This window comes from Delphinus delphis, chromosome 7 (genome assembly GCF_949987515.2).
Source record: "Delphinus delphis chromosome 7, mDelDel1.2, whole genome shotgun sequence".
NCBI classification, from domain to species: Eukaryota; Metazoa; Chordata; class Mammalia; order Artiodactyla; family Delphinidae; genus Delphinus; species Delphinus delphis.
Window position 1 is genome coordinate 85,926,933 of NC_082689.1, and position 24,662 is coordinate 85,951,594.

At 38.3% G+C, this 24,662-nt stretch overlaps 1 protein-coding gene across 10 annotated transcripts in view; it reads left to right on the plus strand.

The window, feature by feature from the left end:
- The window catches only part of GTDC1 (glycosyltransferase like domain containing 1), a 437,175-nt gene that overhangs the window by 341,966 nt on the left and 70,547 nt on the right, over positions 1-24,662 (plus strand). For all 10 annotated transcript variants that reach the window (XR_009520175.1, XM_060016855.1, XM_060016852.1 and 7 more), the window contains one exon: positions 13,369-13,478. Coding sequence is in view for 9 of the 10 variants with exons in the window: in XM_060016855.1 (XP_059872838.1) it covers positions 13,369-13,478 (110 nt within the window). In the remaining variant the exon portion in view is untranslated. The remainder of the gene's footprint in view (positions 1-13,368; positions 13,479-24,662) is intronic.

Below are 24,662 nucleotides of genomic sequence, written 5' to 3' on the forward strand. Positions count from 1 at the left end.
CTGTAATCCTCCCAGAAAAGATGATTGTCAAACAGACTACTTCTTGCAAAAATGCCTTCTCTGTCTCATCTCTTACTTAGCACTTTATCCTCTGCTTCTCAAGACTGAACCAGGCTCAGGAAACCCTTAGCACCAGCAGCCCACAAGCCCTGTTGACGTTTTGTAAAGGAGGAATTTTGGTCTTGCACTCACAGCACACTCTTCACCTTGGAGGAGCGCCTTCTGCCAGCTGTCCCTGAGAATCAGAGGATATCCTCCATTTCACTTCCACCTGTCCGCCTTTTTGATCCTCATTATTTTTGGCAGCTTCTCCATCTATTGTGTGGTTCGGGGGGCTGATGTCTTATTGTTGTGGAAGATTACATTTGCACTCTATTTCCAGTTCTCCTTGTTGCCTTTGGGTAATGTCCAAGTGGAGAAGGGGGGGAATGACAATTGACTCCCCTGATCTCAGTTGTAATTATTTAGGAAAGTGATTTGATATGATGTTATAATAGTTCTTGGAAGGAATGATGAGCATCTGAACTATATCAAGAAAGGAGAGGGCTTCCCTGGTGGCACAGTGGTTGAGAGTCCGCCTGCCGATGCAGGGGACACGGGTTCGTGCCCCGGTCCGGGAAGATCCCACATGCCGTGGAGCGGCTGGGCCCGTGAGCCATGGCCGCTGAGCCTGCGCGTCCGGAGCCTGTGCTCCGCAACGGGAGAGGCCACAACAGTGAGAGGCCCACGTACTGGAAAAAAAAAAAAAAAAAAAAAGAAAGGAGAAACATACTTGGGTGGTAATAAGGAGTTGGTTCGGGAATTGATTGTTGACATGAGGGTGTCTGGGCTAATTGTGGATTGGGTGATGAGACTAATGGTGGCACTTGACAGAATTAGCGATACAGTCTGAGAAGAAAAATTCATTTAAGGACATGTGTGCCTTTATACACAAACGCAAGCTGCTTTAAATCACGTTTGTAACTCTATGAAAAGCTCAATAATGGCACATTCCACTTATACTATAAATTAACTGATTGTAAAGTATAGCAAACTTTATTTTTTGCCCAATTATGGTGGCTATCAAACTCAATAGAATATTCTTAAATTCCCAGTTCTGTAAATGAAGAATAAAACAATGATGATTACAATAATTATTATTACAATCATTATAACAACCACCATCCTTTATAGTGTATTTTCTGTTTGCCAGGCACCGAAAATTGTTTCATATACATCATCTCAGTTAATCCCCTCAACAGCTCTTTGAACTGAGTGTTATTAGCCAGATTGTTACAGATGAGGAAATTAAATCTCAGACAGGTTTAGTAATTTGCCCTGGATTACAGCTACTAAATGTCAGAACTAGGATTTTATCCCTCCTTTCGCTAGGCTGTATCATCCATGTAAACTTAAACAATTTTACATCATTTATTCTGATAAAACACATCATTAGAACTATAGTTATAGACGAATTGATTACTATTAGCTTTCAATAAGCATCTTCTTTTTTGGGGGGTTTACATACACCTCTAAAGCAAACTATTTAGTCAAAAAGATCTCTCACCAAATACACTATCTAACATACTCGACTCTTCTTTGTTATCCATTCTTTACCAGAAATAAATTTTCCTGATACCTCCTAGTAATAAGTAGATTTAATTAATTAAGACTTTGGTTCATGAGGCTTCTCATTCTGAAGAACCATTTCTTGAGCATTATAGTTAATTTATAGCATGCAATGCTATTACAATATTCAGAATCTTTTATCCTTTTCCATATGAATGATTAGTCTATCTTTGGTACCTAATGTGAGTAGTTCTTAATACCTTTAAATAATAAGCCAAAAAGACTGGGTAATGAAATTTGGGGATGAACTTTTTTCTTTTATGTTATTGTGAAAGGGACTAAGTAGAATAATACAGATTTATTTCATTTACGAGAATGTAGGAGAAGAGAGGAGATACATAATTAATACTGTTTATAAAATGAAAAAATGCAACATATGTAGTAACAAGAACACGTCATTTTGAGCAGGTCTTTATAGAACAGACATCCCATACTGTGTTCCTCCTTTTCCACAGTCATTGCCATGACAATCTGGTATGCTTAGCAGTTGCTGCTTAGTAAGGGAGATGTCTCTTCTAGGAGATCTCTGTGTCAGCCAAAAAAACACAGCAGTCTCATTTGGGTCTAGAAATAAGATGAAATACATAAAATGAACAGAATTCTAGCATTTTTCTTCCCATTGAAAGGATTTTTTATGAGTCACTCTGCCCATTTCTACTTTAACATTTTTTTAAATCAGAAGGAAGTTTTGGAGCAGAATTTTCTCTTCAAATTAAGATTCTTTCCCATATGATTGAAGACCTTGTCATTTCTAGATGTGACAAAATGTCCACAACTGAATATGAAAACCTGTTATTAAGAATTGAAATTCATTTGGATGAAAGGCATCTAATAATCCAGGCCATGTTTAATTGTCCATTAAAAAAAAAAAACATGATCCTTCATGTCATTTCATAGACCTATCCTACTGTAATCTAAAAAATATAACCGTCTCTATTCAGCCACGACAGAGCTATTATTCACTCACTCCAAAATCATATTTTGAGTGCCCACCAACTTCTGGAGTCAAAGGATTTCACTGTTGTGGTAGGGATTTCAGATGAATTATAAGAGGACAACATACAAATAAATATGAAATAATGTAAAAGAACACATTCATGGAATCATCGGTAACTTGAGAATGTTCTTGCAGGGATTCAGAGTGAGATGGGATCTCACAGGGATGACTACTAGTAACAATAAACTCAAAGTTAGTGAAAGAGGCAATGGGCAAAGAGTGGCCGAGAGGAGGGGAGAATGTGTCCCAGACTCAGGAATTATAGACACAAGAGCTGTGGATGGAAAACAGCACAGAGACAGGAAGAGGATGAGAATGAATATGAGTATCAACACTCATTTGAGGGAATGAGTTGATTGAAATATTTGAATGTTGGATAGGGTGGCTTAATTTCAATTTAGTGGGTTTTTAGTATGCATTTCAGAGAAGAAATATGTAAGGAAAATCACATAGAAGAGGATAATGTAAGAGTTTTTCTGGAAGCTGAATTGGCAGAGGGAGAGTCTGAAGCTCAGTGGTGTTGTCAGGGTATGAGGGGATAACATTGTACTATAGAAATGGAAATTATCAAGCAATCTTAAATTATGTAGGAGAAAATAGTAAGGCTGGTAATGAGTTTATTAGCAGGACAACTTAGAAGCAGCCTCCTTGTGTTCAGAATGTGTCAGGCTTGAGTCCTGGAATATTGGGAGGATGAGGATGTGTCGGTACCAGAGAGGAGCTAGGTCATTAATGCTGTGTTCGACAATGCACCAGCTTAGTTTTTAAGTATTATAGATGAGTTGTCATTGGAAGAGCCGAGTGAAGACTCTGTGTATTCACCTCATTATATAAATAGTAAAAAAATAATTTATAATAGGTGGGGATAAAAAGATTAGATTCATGAGAGGTGAGCTAGATTTGGAGTGTCAGTTCAGAATAATAACTTTTTAAACTGTATGCCAGGCCTAATTCTACACATGGAGAATACAGGGTAAACAAAGGCATGAGCTCTGCCCTCATGGAACTTACAACATAGAGTGAGTAGGTAACACTTTGAAAGTGGGATAGTTCCAAAAGGCAGGTAAACATTGTAGGACAGGGGAAATAGATCTTTGTTAGAGATTTGAGATGGCTACATTTGCAGGGTAGGAGGATAAAACAAGAATGAATAAGGATTCTACAAAAGAGAAATCTGAATGTTATAAAAAGAACCAGATGTCACTTTAAGTATTGTTTGAAACATCAGTAAGTTGGAACCAACTTAAATGTCCAGTAGTAGGAGGATTTACTTTAAATTATGAAATATTAGGTAAACATTGTTAAATGAGATATCTATATGCACTGATGTAGATAGATGTCTATGATGTATTTAATGAAAGTGGAAAGTGCAGAATGACTGATCATGATCTCGTATTTATAAAGTAAGGAAAGTGTATAAAAATACGCTCACACAAATATATATTTGTGCATGTGCATAGAAATAGATCAGGAAGCCTACTCACCAAACAGTTGTTAGTAGTGGTTACATATGAGGAGTAGAATCAGGAAGGGTAAGAAATAGGGGCTTTCAGTGCATACTTCATATATTTCAGAATTATTTTTATTTTATTACATTGAGCATGCATTTTCTTCATTGAAATTTGTATTGGAATCATTGTAGATTCACATACAGTTGTAAGAAATCGTACAGAGTCCCCTCCTGGAACGGCGATGTTACAAAATGTTGAGTCTTCTGTTCCTGTCCCACAGGTCCCTGAGGTTCGGTTCTTTCTTATTTTATATTTTTGTCTATTTTCTCTCTTGTTCACAGTGAGTAAATTCTGTTCACCTCAAGAACACTGATTCTATTCTCTGCAGTATCCTTTCTACTATTGAGCCCATCCAGTGAGTTTTTAAATTTCTATTCTTGTATTCTCGGTACTGTTATTTCCATCTGACAGATGCTGAGATTAAGCACGGGAAAACCTGACTGTAAGCTTCCTGGCAGTCAGGGTAAAACAGGAAACAAAAATCATGCATCTTCCTATACGAGAAGTAAAAACACAACAATTCTCAGTGATGTCAAAGAATTTCCTAGGCTTCTCCCTTAGACAATTTCTCACTCTAGGAGATGGACTACAGGAGTAGCTCTCAGGATAACCAGCAAGCAGTTTTGAATGTATTTTCTACACATCTCTTGGAGGGAAATGTTATAATACAAAAGAAAATCTAAATGATTTGTCAGTTTCCAGTTACAGCCCAGATCATGACACTTGACAAGGAGAAACTTTATTACAGAGGGAAACAGAAGGATTTAGTAATGAACTGGGGAAAGAGCTCAGTTCATAGAGCCTCCCAGGTCTGAGAAGTAATTACATACATTGTGATGCTTTAAAAGTATGTGCAACAGTAGCTGCTGCCTAAGTAACATCCTAAGAGTGGGGAAGACCCCATTCATCTTAATTGAGACACTTCGTGGCCTACCAGTTATTTGAGTCATGGATTTCTATTGGCTTCCTGGCGAAAGTTGTAGCGAAAGAGCTCATTGACAAATTAGAGAGCTGAGTGAGATTACTGTATACAATATCTGGGAAGAGTGGGAATCATTGTTGAAGAGAAACAACCTGGGGGGTCTAAGCTTTTAGCAGTGGGGATATTTAAAAGGAGATCATGTTGTGAGACCTAGTGGGAAAAATGATTCATTGAATATCGTTTTTACTGGGTGGCCTGCTGGATGAAATGAGTGGGAAGATGTAATTGGTCATTAGGTCATTAGATTGTAGTCTAAATATACTATTTGGAAACTAAGCAAGGATTGCTTCTAAGAAAGCAGAAGATGGTCAGTGGTGTCAAATGTAGGAGAAAATACAACAAGATGAGAATGAAGGGGGGCATAGGTGAGAATTAGTATTGTTAGAGAGCATTTTCATCCAACAGAATTAAAGAGTGGGAGGAAAGTTGTAGGAAAGATACAGGAGGTAAGAAAGGAGGGATATAGCTAATATTCTAAGATGAAAGGATCTATGAAAAGTCACCTAGAAATAGTATATTATTGGAACTATTGTCATTGATAAATGGTGTCAGGTAAAAAGGATAACTTAAAAGTGCCTAAGACGTACATGAAGAAATTGTGGAGGAGGGGATAAGATCACAGGCTTTAGGAAGGAAACTGACCATGAGAACACAGATTTCTCAAAGAGACAAGGTAGAAGATCTAGAGCTCTAATGGACTTTGAATTTGGAAAGGCAGACATCTCTCCCTCTGCTATTAAAAGGAAAGATGAGAATATGAATGTGCAGATGGCATGAAACACTGATATGCATAAATTAGAATTTTATTTTTCTATGACTTAATTTCTGTGCAATGGCCCATTTCAATATGGTGATGGAAAGCTCAAGCCGTTCAAGATTCTCTGTCTTCCATTTTCCTGGTCCTCATTCCTCCCAGGCCACTGCTGAGGGATCCTTTGCTTTTATCCGTCTGCCAGCAGCCCTGTGACTCTTCCATGACACTCAAGGAAACCATGTTTCCACATTTATGCCTACCATGTCTCGGGAATCTCTCACGAATGTCCCTAGTACTGTGTGCCCAGATACATACCCTCAGACATTCACTCTCTGGGGTCATGCTTCTTCCTCGGCTTCTAACCCAGGAAGTGTAGTTCGTGGCCTCAGGGACTCTCACAGTTCTGTTTTCCTCAACTCTCCCCCATCAGTCCCCCTTGTTTCTTGTCTAGAGGTAGAACAGTGACACGTTGTGGGAGGGTGTATGCTACTGTCACATAGCATTTTGCTTAAGTACTTGTACCTATCTGAAGTCCTTACCATTTCTACAAGGGCTTTTGCTTCTGTGACCAACAAAGAAGACTGCCTCTTTTTTTGGTAGAGGTTGGGGGGCTTTTCCCTTGTCTCAAGCCTTCCTTGAAGCAATGAACATAAAACATCTTAGTTTCTTGAATGTGTTCAGGTGGAAGGGAAATGGAATAAATTGGTTAACATTTCTAAAATATTAAAATACCACAAATACCAAAGATGAAGCGAATGAGAGTTTATTGTGTATCTGTAGGGTGCCAGGCATTTCTTCATCCCTAACAACTAGCATTTTATTTTATTTATTTATTTTTTTAATTGGGGTATAGTTGTTTTACAATGTTGTGTTAGTTTCTGCTGTACAGCAAAGTGAAGCAGAGTTCCCTGTGCTATACAGCAGGTTCTCATTAGTTATCTATTTTATACATATTAGTTAGTGTATATATGTCTAACAACTAACATTTTAAATGTAGGTGTTATCATTACCCCATTCTAACGGTGAAGAAGCTGAGGCTATGTGAGGTTATATAACATACAAAGAGTCATACTGCTGATCAGTGGCAGAGCCACTTGTCTCTGAACTGTACCCTTCACTCTCTCTCTGAAAGTAAAGTTGAAGGGCAGAATGCAGTATGAGCAACATTCAGAGAAAGCCACAGTGGGTATTCTTGGTTTTAGTCACCTGTAAGGAAATGATGGTGGGGAGGGCTGGTGGAGTTACAGAAAGACAGGCACTGGTAGTATCAGATGGAGGAGAGGCTGAGAAGTTGATGGCTCATAAGACTATGGGTTGAGTTCTATTTGAAGCACCATTTTAAAAGCAGAAGCAGCACCTGTGGCAGGAAACCCAAACTGATAATTGTTGTCAGGCATATAGAGGGAAGTGAAGAGTTTATGGTCCTAGAAAGGATGATAGAGAAGTAAGTGATCATAACGACTAACACAAGCTGGTAAATAGAAGCCTTATGTTTTGGAATAAAGAACACATCACTGAATTTGGAAGTAACACGGTACTTCATAATGAGGCAGCAAAGGTGGAGGTTAGCAGGGTATCAGAAAAGGTGAAGAAATTTGAAACCATGGTGTTGAGAGATCGTATAATTCCATATCACTTCCTGTTATTCTTATTGCCATCTCTTATCCAATGGGTTTTAACCTCAAGTAGCAATCTAAGAAATGTCCATCACTTGACGGTCTGGAAACAAAACCATGGACTGAAGGTACCAGCTCTCTTTTTCTTCTCATTATATGTAGGAAGAAAGAAATGGAAAAGTCGAAGACTGTACAGAAGAAAGAATATGACTTTAGAGTGATGAGACCTGATTTCAAATACAAACTCAGTCTCTTCTGTGTGATCTTAAATGAAAGAATAGTTATATTTCTATGACCACTTGGTTGAGAGGCTTAATTAAGATGATGATTAGGTGCCTAGTGTGGGGTCCTGCACATAGCAGGAGCTCTATAAATGTAATTTATTTTTCCTACACCTTTATTCATTCAACAAATATTTTTAGAGCAGCTAATTTTATGCCACAGATAATGTATTAGTCAGCATAGGCCACCTTATGCTGTAGTAATAAAGACCCCCTAATCTCAGTTGCTTAAACACAACAGAAGTTTAATTCTCTCACCAACTCAAAGTCTGCTGCATGTTTAGATGGCTTTATCGGGCAACTCTTCTCCATGTAGCAGTCCAGACCACTTCACTCTTTTAACCTAACCATCTTAATACAAGACCTCTGCAAGGATCACTACAACAGAGAAAGTGCTGTCCAGAACTGCTCTTAGAAATTTCTACCTGGAAGTGACACACATCAATCAGCTTGCAATCCATTGGTCAGAACTAGTCCTGTGGCCTCTCCTACTTCAAGGGGATGAACGTGGAGTCTTTCGTGTGCCCAGAAAAAAAGAAGAACCGAATATTGATGAACACAAGGAATGTCTTCCACTCGCAAGGCACTGGGTACTTAGTAGTGAATAAAGCAGGCATCATTTATCTTTCCCTCATGGACCTCTCAATCCAGAGTGACATGCTGCTGGGAAAGTTACGGCATCTGAAAAGAGCCAGGTTTCTGCCCAGGCAAGGCAAGGAACTAGATCAAAGTGATTGCATTCAATAAGTATAAAGTTATGTGGGAAAACAGGAAAGGATAACAGTTGAGTATAAGTGACAAGTATGGAGAAACTTAGCAATCCTCAATAAATATTTACTGAATGAATGTTAAGTGAGGAATAAGAAGAAATTTAGCTCTAAAAAACTAAACGGGAAAGGCGACAGAGAGAGAACAGATACAGGAAGAAAAAACACATGGAAACAGTTTATGCTTTTCAAATGTTCTGAATAATATTTGGGAATAAAAGCTGTTCTTGCTATATCTGCTGCTTCCAGTAAGCCTGAAATATTCTGCTCTGGTCTCTTCTGCCATAGTTGGGCTGCACAGGAATGAGTTCCCAGCCAGACTGTTTCATTCTTACCTAGTCAAGAATGTGGGAATTGTTGGGAGACTTGGACTCTGACTCATCTTCTAGAATGTTTTATGACGAATCAAGTTTGCTTGATGGGCAGCTGTCAAATCTAGAAGTGTCACAGGAAATGAGGAATTATGCCACTATAAATACTAAAAATGCTACAGAGTTAAGCAAAAATCCTTATGAATACAATTTTATGGCAGAATGTTAGAGGTGGTTCCTTAAAGCATTAAAATGATTGACATAAAAAATATTTATTAAAGGAATGATAGAAAACATGTAAAAAAAAAAGAAAAGAGAAACATTTATAATGTAGCCCCTACAGATAAACCCTGTTAACATTTTGGTATAGTTCACCCCAACCTTTTTTCTAGGCACATACATCCATTTGTCTTACAAAAATAGATCATAAAATACGTATTGCTCTGTCACCTCCCTTTTACTTAACAGTATTTCTTGAATATATTTCCATGCCAAAAATATACTTCTACAAAATTATTTCATGGCTGCAGGGTATTGTATCATATGTATGTATCAAAGTATATTTCTTTATCATCCCATTACATTGTTTACAGATGGTTGCTATTATAAACAATGCTGTTATGAACATACTCTGGCTGAATTTCTGTGCACCTCTTTAATTATTTCATAGGGTAACTTTTCTAAATTGGAATTACTGTGGAAAAAGTTATATACAATTTAAGGCTTATTGTGTACATTACCAAATTGCCCTCTAAACTATTGTTGCAATTTACATCCCTACCAGAATCGATGAGAGCAGAAGAAGAGAGTTTAGGAGCCCGTAAGTCTACAAATGTGGTTATAAAGAATTGACAATAACATTAAATGTGTGTTTAATCCTGATAGCTGTTGACAAAAAGGGGCACTCGATATGTTATTTTTATTTTTTAATTTTTATTTATTTATTTATTTTTGGCTACGTTGGGTCTTCATTGCTGCACGTGGGCTCTCTAGTTGCAGCGCTTGGGGGCTACTCTTCTTGCAGTGCGTGGGCTTCCCATTGCGGTGGCTTCTCTTGTTTCAGAGCCCAGGCTCTAAGCGCGAGGGCTTCAGTAGTGTGGCACGTGGGCTCAGTAGTTGTGGCTCGCGGGCTCTAGAGCACAGGCTCGGTAGTTGTGGCACACGGGCTTAGTTGCTCCGCGGCATGTAGGATCTTCCCAGACCAGCGTTCGAACCTGTGTCCCCTGCATTGGCAGGCAGAATCTTAACCACTGCGCCATCAGGGAAGCCCAATATGTTATTTTAAAATACCTCATCCTGTGTTTCATGCTTCATTCTAAAATCATAAGTATGAGAACTTCACATTAGATTTCTTAGAAAGGAATTTAAGACAGATTCACATTCTCTGCTAAATGGGTCCATTAATATTATGGGCGCTAGGATAAGTCCATGGATGATCCATTGGATATCTGCAATGAGTCCCTCTCTTGACAAAATATATTGAGCTCTGTCATTGCTATATCCGTGCCTTGATATATGGCTGGGCTGGATATCTGTGCACATCTTTAATGATTCTCTGAATAGTAGGCAATTTCCCATTTGTCTAAAGAGAAAACCGAGAAAAGTTTTCAGCTAAATTGACTATGTAAACTTTGAGGGGCATGGATGAACTGGCCAAGTGTCTACTTATAATATGTAATCTACTAATTTAGACATAGATAATACTTTAAAGCATATATCACGTAGAATATTTTTAGAGGTATTGCTCTTTTCTCAACCTTATAGTTTATGATGTAGTTTTAGTCTAACTCCCCCTCCCATGCATTCTTTTTTTTTTTTTTTTTTTTTTGCGATACACGGGCCTCTCACCGTTGTGGCCTCTCCCGTTGCGGAGCACAGGCTCCGGACGCACAGGATCAGCGGCCATGGCTCACGGGCCCAGCCGCTCCGCAGCATGTGGGATCCTCCCGGACCAGGGCACGAACCCGTGTCCCCTGCATCGGCAGGCGGACTCTCAACCACTGCGCCACCAGGGAAGCCCTCCCATGCATTCTTGACACCAGAATGGTACCACCTTTTCAGGCAGCTGGCATGTTTCTGCCACCTGTCATCTGGAATTCAGTCTAAGCGGTTTGGGGTTCAAGATTGTGAAACCGTATGATGCCATCACTGAAAATCTTTTCTCTGGCTATAAAAACCCACTTACTACTCATAGTCTTCAGTAACCACTTACTCTATTACTTTTTTTAGTGATCTTTAAAATACTTGTTTTCAAAAACACTTTGAATTTTTAGGTCATGTCTCCCAAAATAATTACTAACTCAGTATTAAATCCCTTGGCTTCTGTTTTTACCGGTCCCATCAAGCGAATGACTGCTAAAACTACCCAAAATTCTCATCAGTTGGCGTCTCAAGTTAATGCTATTTCCCTAAACTGTACTTTGTTCAAAATAAAGTAATTGAGAGAGTGCCTGGTATTATGAGAGACTTTATAAGGACTTTAGATAAGATGCCTCTTTTTCTGAGGGATAATTATATGGAAGAAGAATCTCACCTTACATTCATCCATATATTATAGTTTAAACAAAAAGAGAGGGGATTCATGCAAATCTCTTTTGTGTTCTTATGCAAAGTGACTATTGAATATGAGAGCTTTTGTCCACCTATAAAAAATATCTTAAGACTATAGTAGGATTGTCATGCATTTATCTTGTATAGAAACACTGAAAATATAGGTTCATGAAGCCTGCTGCTTTGAAAATATTCACATTGGAATCTTTTAAGAACTACAGCTTCTACCCAATTAAACCTCCTTCCAAGCCCAAACCACATCTACTTTTACTTTAATACAAAACAAACCAACCAACCAACAAACAAGCAGCAGGAAATATTTAGAATAGATATTCTCTCAGGGGCCCATAGCCAAAATTTTTGGAACTCAAAATGAAAAATTTAGAGAATTGAGTGGCTAGATTTCCCTGTAGTGTTACTCCCTCCTTAAAGTATATTATGTTATATTGTTTCCATTCTTTTCATCTACGTATTTCCAAGAGATTCAGAGTAAAATAACATATATTACAGGTCAGGTGGCAGCTGTTTGATTGATATGGTTGAAGATAACATATGGTGTATTCTTTACTTTAAACTGTTTTGAGTCTTTTTTCTTGCCCACAGCAGTAGTATATGTGAGAATTACCCCAGAGCTTCCCAATGGTACATGTGTGTAATACCCATCATCTTAAAAAGCAATGAACATTTTGCCACTGCATTCTTTATTATTTGAAGCAAATCAAACTGAGAGCTTAAAATAAATTGTTACAGAACTCTAATTCTATAAGATCTTACAATTCCAGGAGATTATACATGCCGTTTTAAAATGTTAATCAGAAGATGCATTTGTTTTAATTCTTGATACTGAAAATATTGACTGAATTGTGAATTAACACATTTAGGGTTGCAGATGTCATTTTTCATGAGATTTCCTGAATGATATAATTTTCATATTTCATATAGCAGTTTGATCAATTTACAGATTTATTTTACATAATTAGTTGGTAAATGAGAAATTCAATTGCTGATATATAACTATTTCTCTGAAATATAGAAAATAAGCTTAAATTCTGAATTATAAATGAAAAAACAAATATTTTGAAGACATCTGGTCCACATCTGTCTGAAATAAGATAATTTAAAACAGTGTAATTAAATGCAAGAAATACTGAAATATTCACACCTTAGAATGTAAAAAATAAGTCATTCCATTTTAGTGTGATTTCTTGAATTGGTGATTTTTTTTAAATTTTAGTGTCCTTTAACCTCTTATTCTGTCATTACAAAGAAGACTGACAAGCTAAACAAACAAAAATAATCCATGTTTTTCAAAGCTTCTACTAAATGAAAGAATTATCTTTATTACTATTCTTTTATGCATTGACTAACCTCCACTCCTAAGTTAATACTCAGCGGACTTAGACTCAGGCCTACCCCCTTTTGATGTATTTATAATTCTCCATTCAATTATTAAAAATAAGAGATTAGTGAGAGAGTCTGTAATCTCACTCCCTAAACTGTGTGTTCCTTGTGGACACAAAGAGGCTCAGTAAATGTGAGAGAGAGGTACTCAGACTCATGGAAATGAAAAGCATCTTTGGTACATTCTCATGATCAGTAGAGAATCGTCCTTTGAAGACTGGTCTTTTCTTTTGTTAAAAACCTGTGTTAAGTGGAAAATTAACCATTTTAGGAGAAAGGAAAATAAGCTAGACTTTCTATAGTCTAACCAAAAAATGTGAAAAAAACAGATTCTCCTTTAATAAAAGGCTGCAGAGCCTTGAGACTTCAATAGGACTGGGTTTTGATCCATGATAGAGAAATTAGATTCATGAAAACACTCAATACTAATGCTACAGTATAAGGGTGAGGGAAGATCTCAGCGTGGATGCCAGAGGCTCTCCTAACTAACGGTAGACCATGAGAGGAATTGATACTATGAGAAGTGAAAACACTTTTCCTAACACATACCTTAAGATATCACAAGTTTTGTTTCGTGTTTTTATTTCCAGGGAGCATGATAAAGATCCAGAGAGTTTTTTTAAGGTATTGATGCATCTTAAGGACTTAGGACTCAATTTCCACGTATCTGTCCTTGGAGAAACCTTCACAGATGTCCCAGGTATTTCTTTTGAATTTTCTTGTGTGTATTTTTATAGATGACATAAGCTGTACAACTTAAGTATTAATTTCCATGTTTCCCTTTGTTAGAATAATCAAGATGAGCACCGTTAACCAAAAGGTTATACGATGGCATTAAAGTGTGATTCAATTAAAAAAATACTTAAGTAAGCATTCTTTGATTTAAGTTGAGAACGTGAAGTCATCTCTTTTATCAAATATAGTTTATACAATGCATCCTGATGTAAATAACATATATTGCCTTAGGCATCTTAACACTTAAGGAAAGTGGGAATTTGTAATTGGATATACACCCTCTCACCTCTGGTGCACTGGTTTGATTCCTACTCACATTGGTAATGGCTGAAATATACTACCATCTGTTAGGTGGCCTGTGTAAAGCATTTTGGCATCAAACTTGTAATGTGGAGTAGACACATATCATAGTTGTCATTGGTCCATGCCTTTTTTATTGAACTTGAGAAAACAAACAAAAATCCAAAGCTGATAGCAGCAGGTCTTCTCATCCTTAATGCCACATGGAGCCTGTTTCAAGCCATTTCCTTCACCCTGCATCCTCACTGGGCATGTTTGGGTCAGTAAGATGAGCACCACCGTCCTAAGCACTTAGGTGTTCATATTTTTTAAGCTTTGGGTATTCAGCTTTTTTTGTAAACTCCAAGTATACAGACAAGAAAAGTTCAGAAATGGCCTCTGTCATCATGCTTTATGACTCTTAAGGACCACTTAAAGTTTACCCTCACTTAGCAAGTACTTTTTGATTCTGGTACAACACAAGGAAGTACACCCAGCTTGTACCTCAGTAGCTTCATCTGATGTGGCTCATCCTCTGCCCCCTGCACTTACAGACACCAAACTTTTCTCAGTTCCTCTAAGATTCCAGCCTTCTTTAAACCTTTGCACATTTGCCTATTTGTATTTTATTCATTCGCTCTCAGCTCAAGGGCATTTTCTTTCAATGTGAAGCTTTGCAATGGTCTCATGGCACCCTATACTTTTACCTCATGGTGCCTCCCTCAGTTTCTAATCATATAATTTTGTGTAATTTGTTATCTCACTCCCCCCCCCCCACACACACACACATACACATAAACATTAGAATGTGGGTGCTGGGAGGACAAAGATTATGACTATCTTGTTCATCACAGTACCTCAGAGCCTAGTGCAGTGCCTGGTACAAGGCTGGAACTCAATAAATATTTGTTCAATAAACAGATAAAAATGTAAACTCCCTGCCCTCAAGCAGTTTATAGTTTTCTTGAAGAGGGAACACTTTTGCATAAGGACGGGAAACAGAGGGAAACACAGGATAATGTAATTATATATTAGTACTGACACATGTGACTTAGAGTAGAATGTTAATTTAAGAGCTAGAACTTGAATAGCCAAAGGATTAGGATATTCCAAAAGGGGAAACAACATGGCCAAAGCATAGAGAAGCAAGTATTTTAGATATTGTACTTAAATGAGAGAACAATTTCAGTGATTAGTGCTATGAGGTCACTAAGTAGAATAGAAGATTCTGCATGCAAAACTTAATAAGCAAGTAATACATGGGCAGGGTAGGGCCAAAGTACGAAGGATGAGCAAAGTAGATTAGGTAAAGGTAAAAAATAGGGAGCCTCGATCTTGAACTGGAAAGAAATATGATAAAGCATGTATTTTAGGAAGATTTACCTTGCAGTGATATGTAGGCAGAACTGCAGTGAGACTCTGCAGCGGTCATCCAAGTGTGATTCTGTGAGGTGGTGGAAGAGAGATTAGTGAGAGGGCTGTAGGAGAGAGACATTCTCAAGGAAAACACAGAAAAGAATTTGATAGATGGATGGCTGTCAAGAAAGAAGGAAGAAAAAATCAGCTCATTTACAAAGCTAGTGAGTTCAATTTTGTTTGTGCCAGTTTTGAGGTGTTTGTGGATGAACTGAGGAAAGAGGCTGGAGGATATCCCTAAGCAGAAGGCTTTGTAGCCAGCTTTACTGTTGGATAATTTTAAGCCACCACTACAAAGAAGACTAGGTTCTTACTCAAAGGGCCATGTCCTTGGGATCACAGCTCTCCCTTCCCACACGTTAACACTGAGCTATTTAGATCAGCACTGGGGATTGAAAGTGGATTGGGGAGCAATTAGGGGCCCAAGAACTGAGTGCTCAGTAATTACAGGCTCAATCTTTTACTCACTTTGGTTCGACCTCAACACATACTTACTGAGCACTGTGGAAGGGGGATTTCACAGTGTACAGGACTCAGTCTGCACCTCAGAGAGCCCTGCGTTGGGGAGACACTTACATATAATTGACAGGTACCTAGGATGCTGTGGGACCATTAGGGAATGCTGTGGAAGACCATAGGAAGGGTCATATTACCTACGTACACACTTCTGTTACTCCCAGTCCCAACTGGAGCTCCTTTCTGCCCTTGCCTCTGGCCCATCTCTGTCACGTCAAATGTGAATGAATTCTCTTTAAGGCTACAGAACTTCACCTTGCACATAGGAGGAGCCCAAGTTGTTGGCTGGATGACTGAGCCTGGGAGATTTCCAGGTTGTGCTCCTAGAAGGCCACCTTGCTAGTCTTTACTCCAAAGGTTTCTTCACAGGCAGTTTTGTGTAACTTCTGCCATTTGTATCACTGTCCTAGTTTGACAAACACTAATATAGCACTTGCTGTATTTCAGGCATTGTTCTAAGCCATTTATAAATGTTAACTCTTCTTAACAGTCTCATTCAGTATTATTGTCTCCATTTTTCTTAGGTGGGGAAACTGAGGCACAGAGAAATTAAGTGAGGTCACATAACTATCAATACATAATACTTTTAACCACTATGCTGTGCTACCTTTCCATTTTCTTGTTTTCTGACCCAACTGCTTCTCTGAGTTTAAACATTAATTTTTTTTCCCCACCTCACCATCCAGCACTTCATGCAAAGGGTTACCTAGCAGGGATACATTTCTTTGCCTGTTGTCTCTTCTAGGTGCTCCACTAGCATATCTAAAACCCATACCCTAAAACCAACTTATACACTGTGCAGTATCAGCCAGAAGGATAACTCTGAACACTGTTAACATTTGTGAGGAAGTGGTTTTCTTTTAAATAATTGTAATAATAATCATTATTATCCTGTTAATTGCTATTATTTATTGAAAGTTTGCTTCTTGCTTGGTCCTTTGCCAGGTTATTTCATATACTGCTCATGATAATCCCAAAGGCGTAGGTGTTATTATCCCATTTGATAGATGGAAAAACTGAGACTTTGAAGTCTTGAGTCACTTTGATTACACTCCTTATGAGTCAAGTTTTGCTCTTTCACATACAAGCCTAGATGTATTGGAAAACCAAGAAAGGTTTAATACATGACGGCAGGACCATTAAAATACTCTTATTTTTTTCCCTTGAGGTAAGATTTATACATATAACATTGTATAAATTTAAGGTGTACAATGTGATAACTTGATACATTTACATATTGCAATATGATTACCAGTGTAGCTCTAGCTAAGGTCTCTCTCACATCACATAATTATTTCTTTTTCACAGTGAGAACATGTAAGATCTAGTCTCTTAGCAATTTTAAAGTATATAATACAGTACTGTTGACTGTAATCACTATGCTATATTTTTGATCTCCAGGACTTATTCTTACTCTAGTTGCAAGTTTGTACATTAATTACTCTATAACCAACTTCTTTCTCCTTCCCTCTACACAGAACTGGTAGGGAAAGGTAGCATATCTGAGTGATGGCATTAGTGCTAGTGAGTTTTACTGCCCTTTTTTTTTTTTTTTTTTTTTTGCGGTACGCGGGCCTCTCACTGCTGTGGCCTCTCCCGTTGCGGAGCACAGGCTCCGGACGCGCAGGCTCAGCGGCCATGGCTCACAGGCTCAGCCGCTCCGCGGCATGTGGGATCCTCCCAGACCGGGGCACGAACCCGTGTCCCCTGCATCAGCAGGTGGACTCTCAACCACTGCGCCACCAGGGAAGCCCATTACTGCCCTTTTTGATGAAGCAGACAATCTCCATTAAATTTCTTTTGAAAATGTTAAAACCACAGTAGAGCAACTTTGTAGAGTCTTCATACTGTTGATTATTTTCAAATTATGTTGCGGTAAGGTTATTATCATCCTTTTTCTGAAAAGTGTAGTAGTTGATTATCGATTCTAGTTTATAGCTACATAGTTTATCATTCTTTTGCATGATCCTTCCATTTTACAAAAGAGATGCTAGATCTAGGATGGTGACTATTCCAAGTGCTCACAGCTGGGCACAGTGGGCGAGACGGGCAGTAGGTAGTGGCAAGGTTAGGAGTAGAACCTGGGAGTCAGTCTCCTCATCCCTACTCACTTCTATATGTGTTCAACACATGTTTTTTAAATATCTACTTTATGCTAAGCACTAAACTAGATGTTTAAGATGAAGTGGTGAATAAAGCAAACATCTTCTGTGATGTTTGCATCACGGAAGTAGTCTAACTCCAGTGCGTTATCCATCAGTTCCTAGAGCGCTTAGCATGTGCCAGGTACTATTAGAAGCCCTTTGTGCATTGCCTTGTTTATTCGTCACAACAGCCCTGTGAATTAGGCACTTTTGTGATTATCATACTGCAGCTGCGAAAAGTCAGAAACAGGGAGGTTAAAGCACTTGCCTGAAATCACGCCTCCATCCAACTATCAATCCACAATTCAAACCTTGCCAGCCCACCTCTCTGCTATTCTCCTCTATGTGGAAATCCACAAAATCATCCCTCTTTTACGGGTAAGACAGCAGGAGGTGATAATGGTGGAAAATTCCTGGCTACTCCTATGAAATCATTTCCATTTTCTCTAATAAGCTCTTTGCAAATGGAAAGTTTAAAAACAAATAAACAAAGAACCCCTGCAAAACCTCAAATTCATTTCCTAAAATATCACTCCTTAGCTATTAAAGTGAACTCCCTCTTCTTTCTGCCATCTGTCTTCATCACAAGAAAGGTGTCGAAAACAATATGAAGTGGGAAGATATTCCACATAATACTTGGTATATATTTACTGTTCAATAAATACTATTTGAATGAATGAAAGAATAAGTCTGGCATAATAGAATAATGTAGTTTACATACTGTATCAGATATATTAAAAACCACATTGAAATGATTTCCAAATATTAGAGAGTTAGTGAATGAAAATAGAGAACTCTAAGACTTAAGGAAGTTCTAAGTGGTTTTATATTATATTTTCTGTTTTCATGTAAATGACCTTGATTTAACCTAAATCTATTTTTCAATCTGTTCTCATCTTTCAGTTCTTACATCAGTCAGAATAAGCTAAATTATGCTAAGCTAGCAGCCTTAAAAATCTCAGTGGTTTAAAACACTCAACACTTATTTTTTATTCATGCTCTGTGTTTATTGCAGGTGAGCAGTAGTGTTCTGTTCGTATGGTCACTCAGGGTCCCAAGCATATAGAGAGACCCAAGCAACCACCATCACAAACATTACCAGTAACTGTGCCAGATGCAAGAGAAAGCTAGGATGTTCTTTCATTAGCAATTCACTGTTCTGGCCTAAAAGTGACATAGGGTTCCACTCGACTCTTTGGCCAGAACTTGTTGCAAGGCACTGCCCAACTATAAGGGGCGGCCAGGAAATGCAATCCTGCTTTGAGCCCAGAATGGAGGAGAGCAGAAATAGTTGATGAAAAGCACTACTGACCACCATAGCTCTGACCACCATGCATCATGATCTGTGGCCCATCAGAGAGAAAATCAAGCCTACCCAAGATATCTGCCTTAGTCTGGGTGAGTCTATCCGTGTTGAATAAAGAACTTTTAACAAATATGAGAGTACTGCCCACAGCCTTCTTGCTGGAGACAACCCAGCTCGTGTCTGAAGACACATCTGGCAACTGTGTCCCATTAAGCTGAGTTGATATGAAGTCGAGTTGCTCTCTGTGGGAATGGAGTTACTTACCACTTATGGTGATGGCATTTTGGAAAGCTTATAGTGTCAGTTAGGAGTAGTTTTGCCCTCCACCACCAGGGGATATTTGGCGGCGCCCAGAGACGTTTTGGTTGGTACAACTGTTGTGGGGAGGGGAGGGTACTACTGGCATCTAGTGGGCGGAGGCCAGGGATGCTGCTGAACACCCTACAGTGCAGAGGACGGCCCTCACAGCAAAGAAGTATCCAACCTAAAATGTCAGTAGTACCAAGATTGAGAAACTTTGATTTATAAGAATTAAAGTCAGAAGATCAGGTTTGGGACTGGGTCCTGTAGCTTTCTAGGTTAACCTCAGTTAATCCATCTGTACCATACAAAGGGGAAGATGGGAAAGAGAAATAATAATAATAAAACCACCCACCCTATCTACTCCTTTGAGTTACATTGAGGATTTCAAGCACAGTTACATAATTTGGGAGGAGGGAGGGAATTGCTTTCAAAACTACTATGCAGATTTTATTATAAGACTCATGGGCTTCTCTTCAGAGTTTATACAGAATGAGTCTTTAATGAATTTTGGATGAAAAGAGGACATTAATGATGCTGAACCTTAAAAGTTCATTCTTGCCATTATTTTAATTATTTTTAATCCAGAAAATTGAAAGGTCATTCTGCCACGTAAAGCATCCATCACACTCCGTGTTACAAATGAACCAAAAAGCCTAGAAGCTCCTCAATGCAAATATTTTTAGCTTAGACCAATTCTCATGACAAGGTCACATTGTTAGCCCTTAAGATGGTATTTTGTTTTGTTTTGTTTTTTAAAGAAGCAGCAGCAAATACTTAAGATATCAAATCAATGGAATGTGTTTGTATACTTAATAATTTCTCACAAATGATAACTCTAAACCAAATACTTTTTTCTATGAACAGCCAAAGCCTTACATCAGGATTCTTCTTTCCCTACATTGTGGGAGAAGTAGTTTTAAGTTTTAGGCATGGGCGGCGGGGAGCAGAACGATTGCAAAGGAAAGTAAAAACCTGAGCTACACTTTTGGCAGACAGAAGTCTTTCTGGTTCACCTTTAATTTGAGGTTAAGAACAGTATGTGGAAAGCTTCTGGTTAGTATCTGGCATGACAATGGTTATTACAGTGATCTTGGCATATTCCTGATCCTTTGCTCTGGAGTCAAATGTAGGATAATTATATAACATTTCCCTCCCCTCCCATCTCCCTTTTCTCTCAGCTCCCAGCTACAATCTCATTTTCAGCAGAGCAGCTTACACTAAGGGGGAAATAATAGAAAGGTTCTAGGAACACAAGTAACTTACATCACATTAATATAAAGGTATAAAATTTTGCTACGGGGGAACCCAGCAGAAGGAAAGCTATTAATATATTGATCAATGTTGAATTGTAAGACAATTGTATATGAGATGAAATAAATGTGCCAGTAAGATTAAAGACATTCTCTCTAGACCATACCTTTCCTTTCCCTTTTAACTTTTTAAAAAATTGTATCACTATCTACTCATTCCCCTAACATACAAGTATTTACTGAGTTCGTAGTGTGGTCTGGCACCATATTGTGGATAGCAAGAGGAGAAAATGTGGTTCCTTTCCTCTAGAATCTTACTGTCCAGGAAAACATTGTAAAAATTACATTTTATTATACCATGCCCTTGTTTATATTGTAACATTTTCAGATAACTTTGAATACATAATTTCATAACCCTTACAGCAATCTAATGACTAGATAATCAAACATGCATTAACACCCTCTGTTTATAGCTGAGGAAAATTATTTATATTCATCCCATTGAAATAACGTGGATCTGAGGTCGCTTTTCAGTAGAGAGAACCACCTTTACCTGATTCTTAGAAATAGGCATAAAATCACTTTCCCAAGAATATGGTTGGGGAAGGCAGTTTCCCAGGAATCTGATTTGAAAATGACGTCTTCTGTCTCCCAGTCCTTTGCTGAAGAAAACAACCGTATATAATGGGAAAGTAGGGAAGATTAAAATAAAAGTAGATATATATGCTCCTGACAGGAAAGAATAAATACTCAGATAGAAATGACAGTATCTCTTAATTTATGAATTTAACAAGATTCCAATTAAGATGCCCAAATATTACTTTATATATCTTCACAGAGTTGTTCTAAAATTCCTACAAAATAAAGAAATAAACGGGAAGAGTATCAGAGAAATCACTAACAAAGGAGTATTGAAGGAAAACATGTCCTACCAGATTCAGAACATGTATGAAGTTAAAAGTACTCTTTTAAAAGAGTACTTTACCAATTCAAAAACATGATGGTAGAAAAACGGACAAAAATAGAGAATTCCAAAATAAACCCAGCTTGTATATAATTTTAACATCCACCAAACTTATATAACAAAATTTAATATACTTATCCCAGCTTTAAAATATAATATTTTTTAGTGAAAACAAGAAATTGGGTAAAATAAATAACCTCTGTGGAATAAAACTAACAAAACAAAATATTCATGTAAGTAATGAAGTATAGATTTTAAATATATCCTATAGATAAAAGATTGCAAAAGCTTCAACAGAGTATAAGTACCATAACTTACTGAAGTCTTCCTCTGTGCCAAGGACAAGGCTAGGCCTTTTACTCACACAGCTAATAAACAATAGAAGTAGTGATAGCCGAAGAAATAAATGCTAAATCAAATTTTAGGAATAAAATCTTTAATTTTTCCAGCAATGAAATAAGTGTAAATACAGAGAATTTATGAGAGAAAGCGGTTGCATTGACCAAAGCAATAAAAGTAAAGGCATATCCTAACAAAGACTGGCCAGCTAATGGGGAAACATCTGTATGTATGGTAATGGCAATGTAAGTTATTTGTCCTGGGCCATATAAGTTACTATACCCTTTGCGTGATCCAGTAATTTCACATCAGAGAATATATCCCATGGAAGTAATTCCCATGCCTCACCCTCATTGCTACTGCTTCTTTCCTAGTTTTTGCCCTTACCTTCTGGGACCTTGACTCCTACAAAAGCTTCAGATTGGTCTTCAAGCCTCTGGACACTTTGATATTTGATTCAAACACCTACTGTTATTGGTGTTCTTTCTAAACCCAGACCATCCAAGAAGAGAATCACAATAGTATAACAATAAGAATGTGTCTCATAGATTTTTCTGCACAATGAACTTAAATTTCCTGTCAGCGAATGAGGTTTTTTAAACTCTGACCCCAGTCTAATCCCTCATGGATTCCAGCTCCCTTTTCCATCTCCTGAGTACATCTGTGCACTTATCCACATCCATGCCTTGTGTTATTGCTTAAATTCCTCTGCCCCTCCACACATAGGCACATGCATACCCTTTCTCCACTTGGCAAAATCCCAACTCCAGTGGTGCTTCTTGTCCTATATCTTCCCTTTTCCTTTCCTTCCCTCCCTAATTGCTCACAGCACCCTTAGTCATTGCATCATTTGCAAGGCGCATATCACACTGCAGTCTGGTCAGTTGTCACTTGGCTGCCATAAGGGGCAGTGGTGTAACTGACCAGAAGACACTTTGCGGGTGAAGAGTACAACTTCTTAGACAGAGACAGCTGCATGGGGCCAGAGTCAGCAACACTCCCAGTTGGAGAGGCAAGCTCCCCTGCCCAGCTCTCACTGATACCCCAGACAAAAGTGAGGTTCCCATTCAGTATTGAGAAGCTCTCTTTTCCCTTCTCAGGAAAGGTTTGTTAAGTCTGCAGCTGCCCTCCCCTAGCAAATGCTTAGGAGACTCGCTAGACACAAGTAACTGGTAACAATTCACTCCCATTGCTCAGCATATCCTGTGAGAATCAGTCTTTTTCCCCTGATCACTCCCAGACATGCCGTTCCGTCAGGCCTAAACTTTAGGCCTGCTTGAACTCTACTCCTGCAGCTTCTGTAAGTGGAATATTTATCTTTTATATGGAAACCAGAGAATTCATTGCAATTCTCAAGGCAAGATCATTTATCCATCCTACCAGGGGGAAGACCATGAAGATAATGTGTCCTAGAATACAACTCCTAAAACATCTCTCAAGGAATTGTTCTCAAAAGTTATATCTATGAAAACATTACTGAGGAAAAATATTCTTTAATTTTCAAAACACTGTCCTTAAAGTTTATGAGAAATGTATGCTTGGGAATGACACAAGGAAATAGATAAATTAAGTAAATAATGAATGGGAAAAAGTCAAGACATCGGTAGACCAATAGGAAATTAGAAACAGACGCTAATTTTAAAAGCTGTAAATGTATATATGACTTGGGTTGACAGATAGGAGGTCTTGGAATGTGGCTGCTGCACATTGCTTTGGAGTTTTATCTTTTTGAATTCCTGTAGTTGTATTATGGTCACGATTTGGAGTGTGGTATGGTCAAAATAAAATTTGCTCCAATAAGAGACTTTGGTGGAAAGCCTGCCTGTTTTACAAATTCATGTTTCCTGCAATGGCTATCAGAACAGGAGTCTCTGACAGAAAGCAGCACAACAGGGAGTGAATATCTGGGTCCAAATAGTGAGCTTTTCCAGCTATATCTCTCCTTGCCCAAACTGTTTCATTTGTAAAATGGAAACCATCACAGATATATGGTGCAGTGGAATGAACACGGTCCTGGAATTTAGAAGGCTCAGGGTCTAGTTCCAGCTCTGACACTGATTAACCATGTCACCTCTTTTAGCTTTAGCTTACTTGTCCACAAAATAAAGTCATTCAAATGAGGTTACAACTAGAAAGGACATTGGAGGTTAGGGTGCATCAACTTTTAAAATGGGGTGAACATCCCTACCCCCAAGGGGATTTCACGGAGTGACAGTTTTTGAAGTTTTGATTATAAAAAACAATGAGTATAATAATTATGCTTTTTCAAAACATATTTTACTTCTCATCATCCAATATCTACCTGCATGCTCAACCCCAGCTCCCACTTCAGGCAGCTGAGAACCATTGATCTAGGCCAGTCACATTCTTCTGGCCACCCTCATGGGCTGATTAGAATTTCCCTCTGCTCCATCCTGTAAGCCTTTGCTAACTTCAATTTGCTAAAGATAATCTCTGTGTATCTCACCTTCTCCTCTCCTACCCTTATCAAATAAGTATAACCTCATTGGTCAGGATTTCTCAGTGTGGTTTCAACCACCTTCCTAGCCTTACTTCAATCCTTATCCATGAGTATCCTGGGCTGTAGCCTAGTTTACTCAGTGTTCCCTGAAGATAGCTCACATGTCACTAG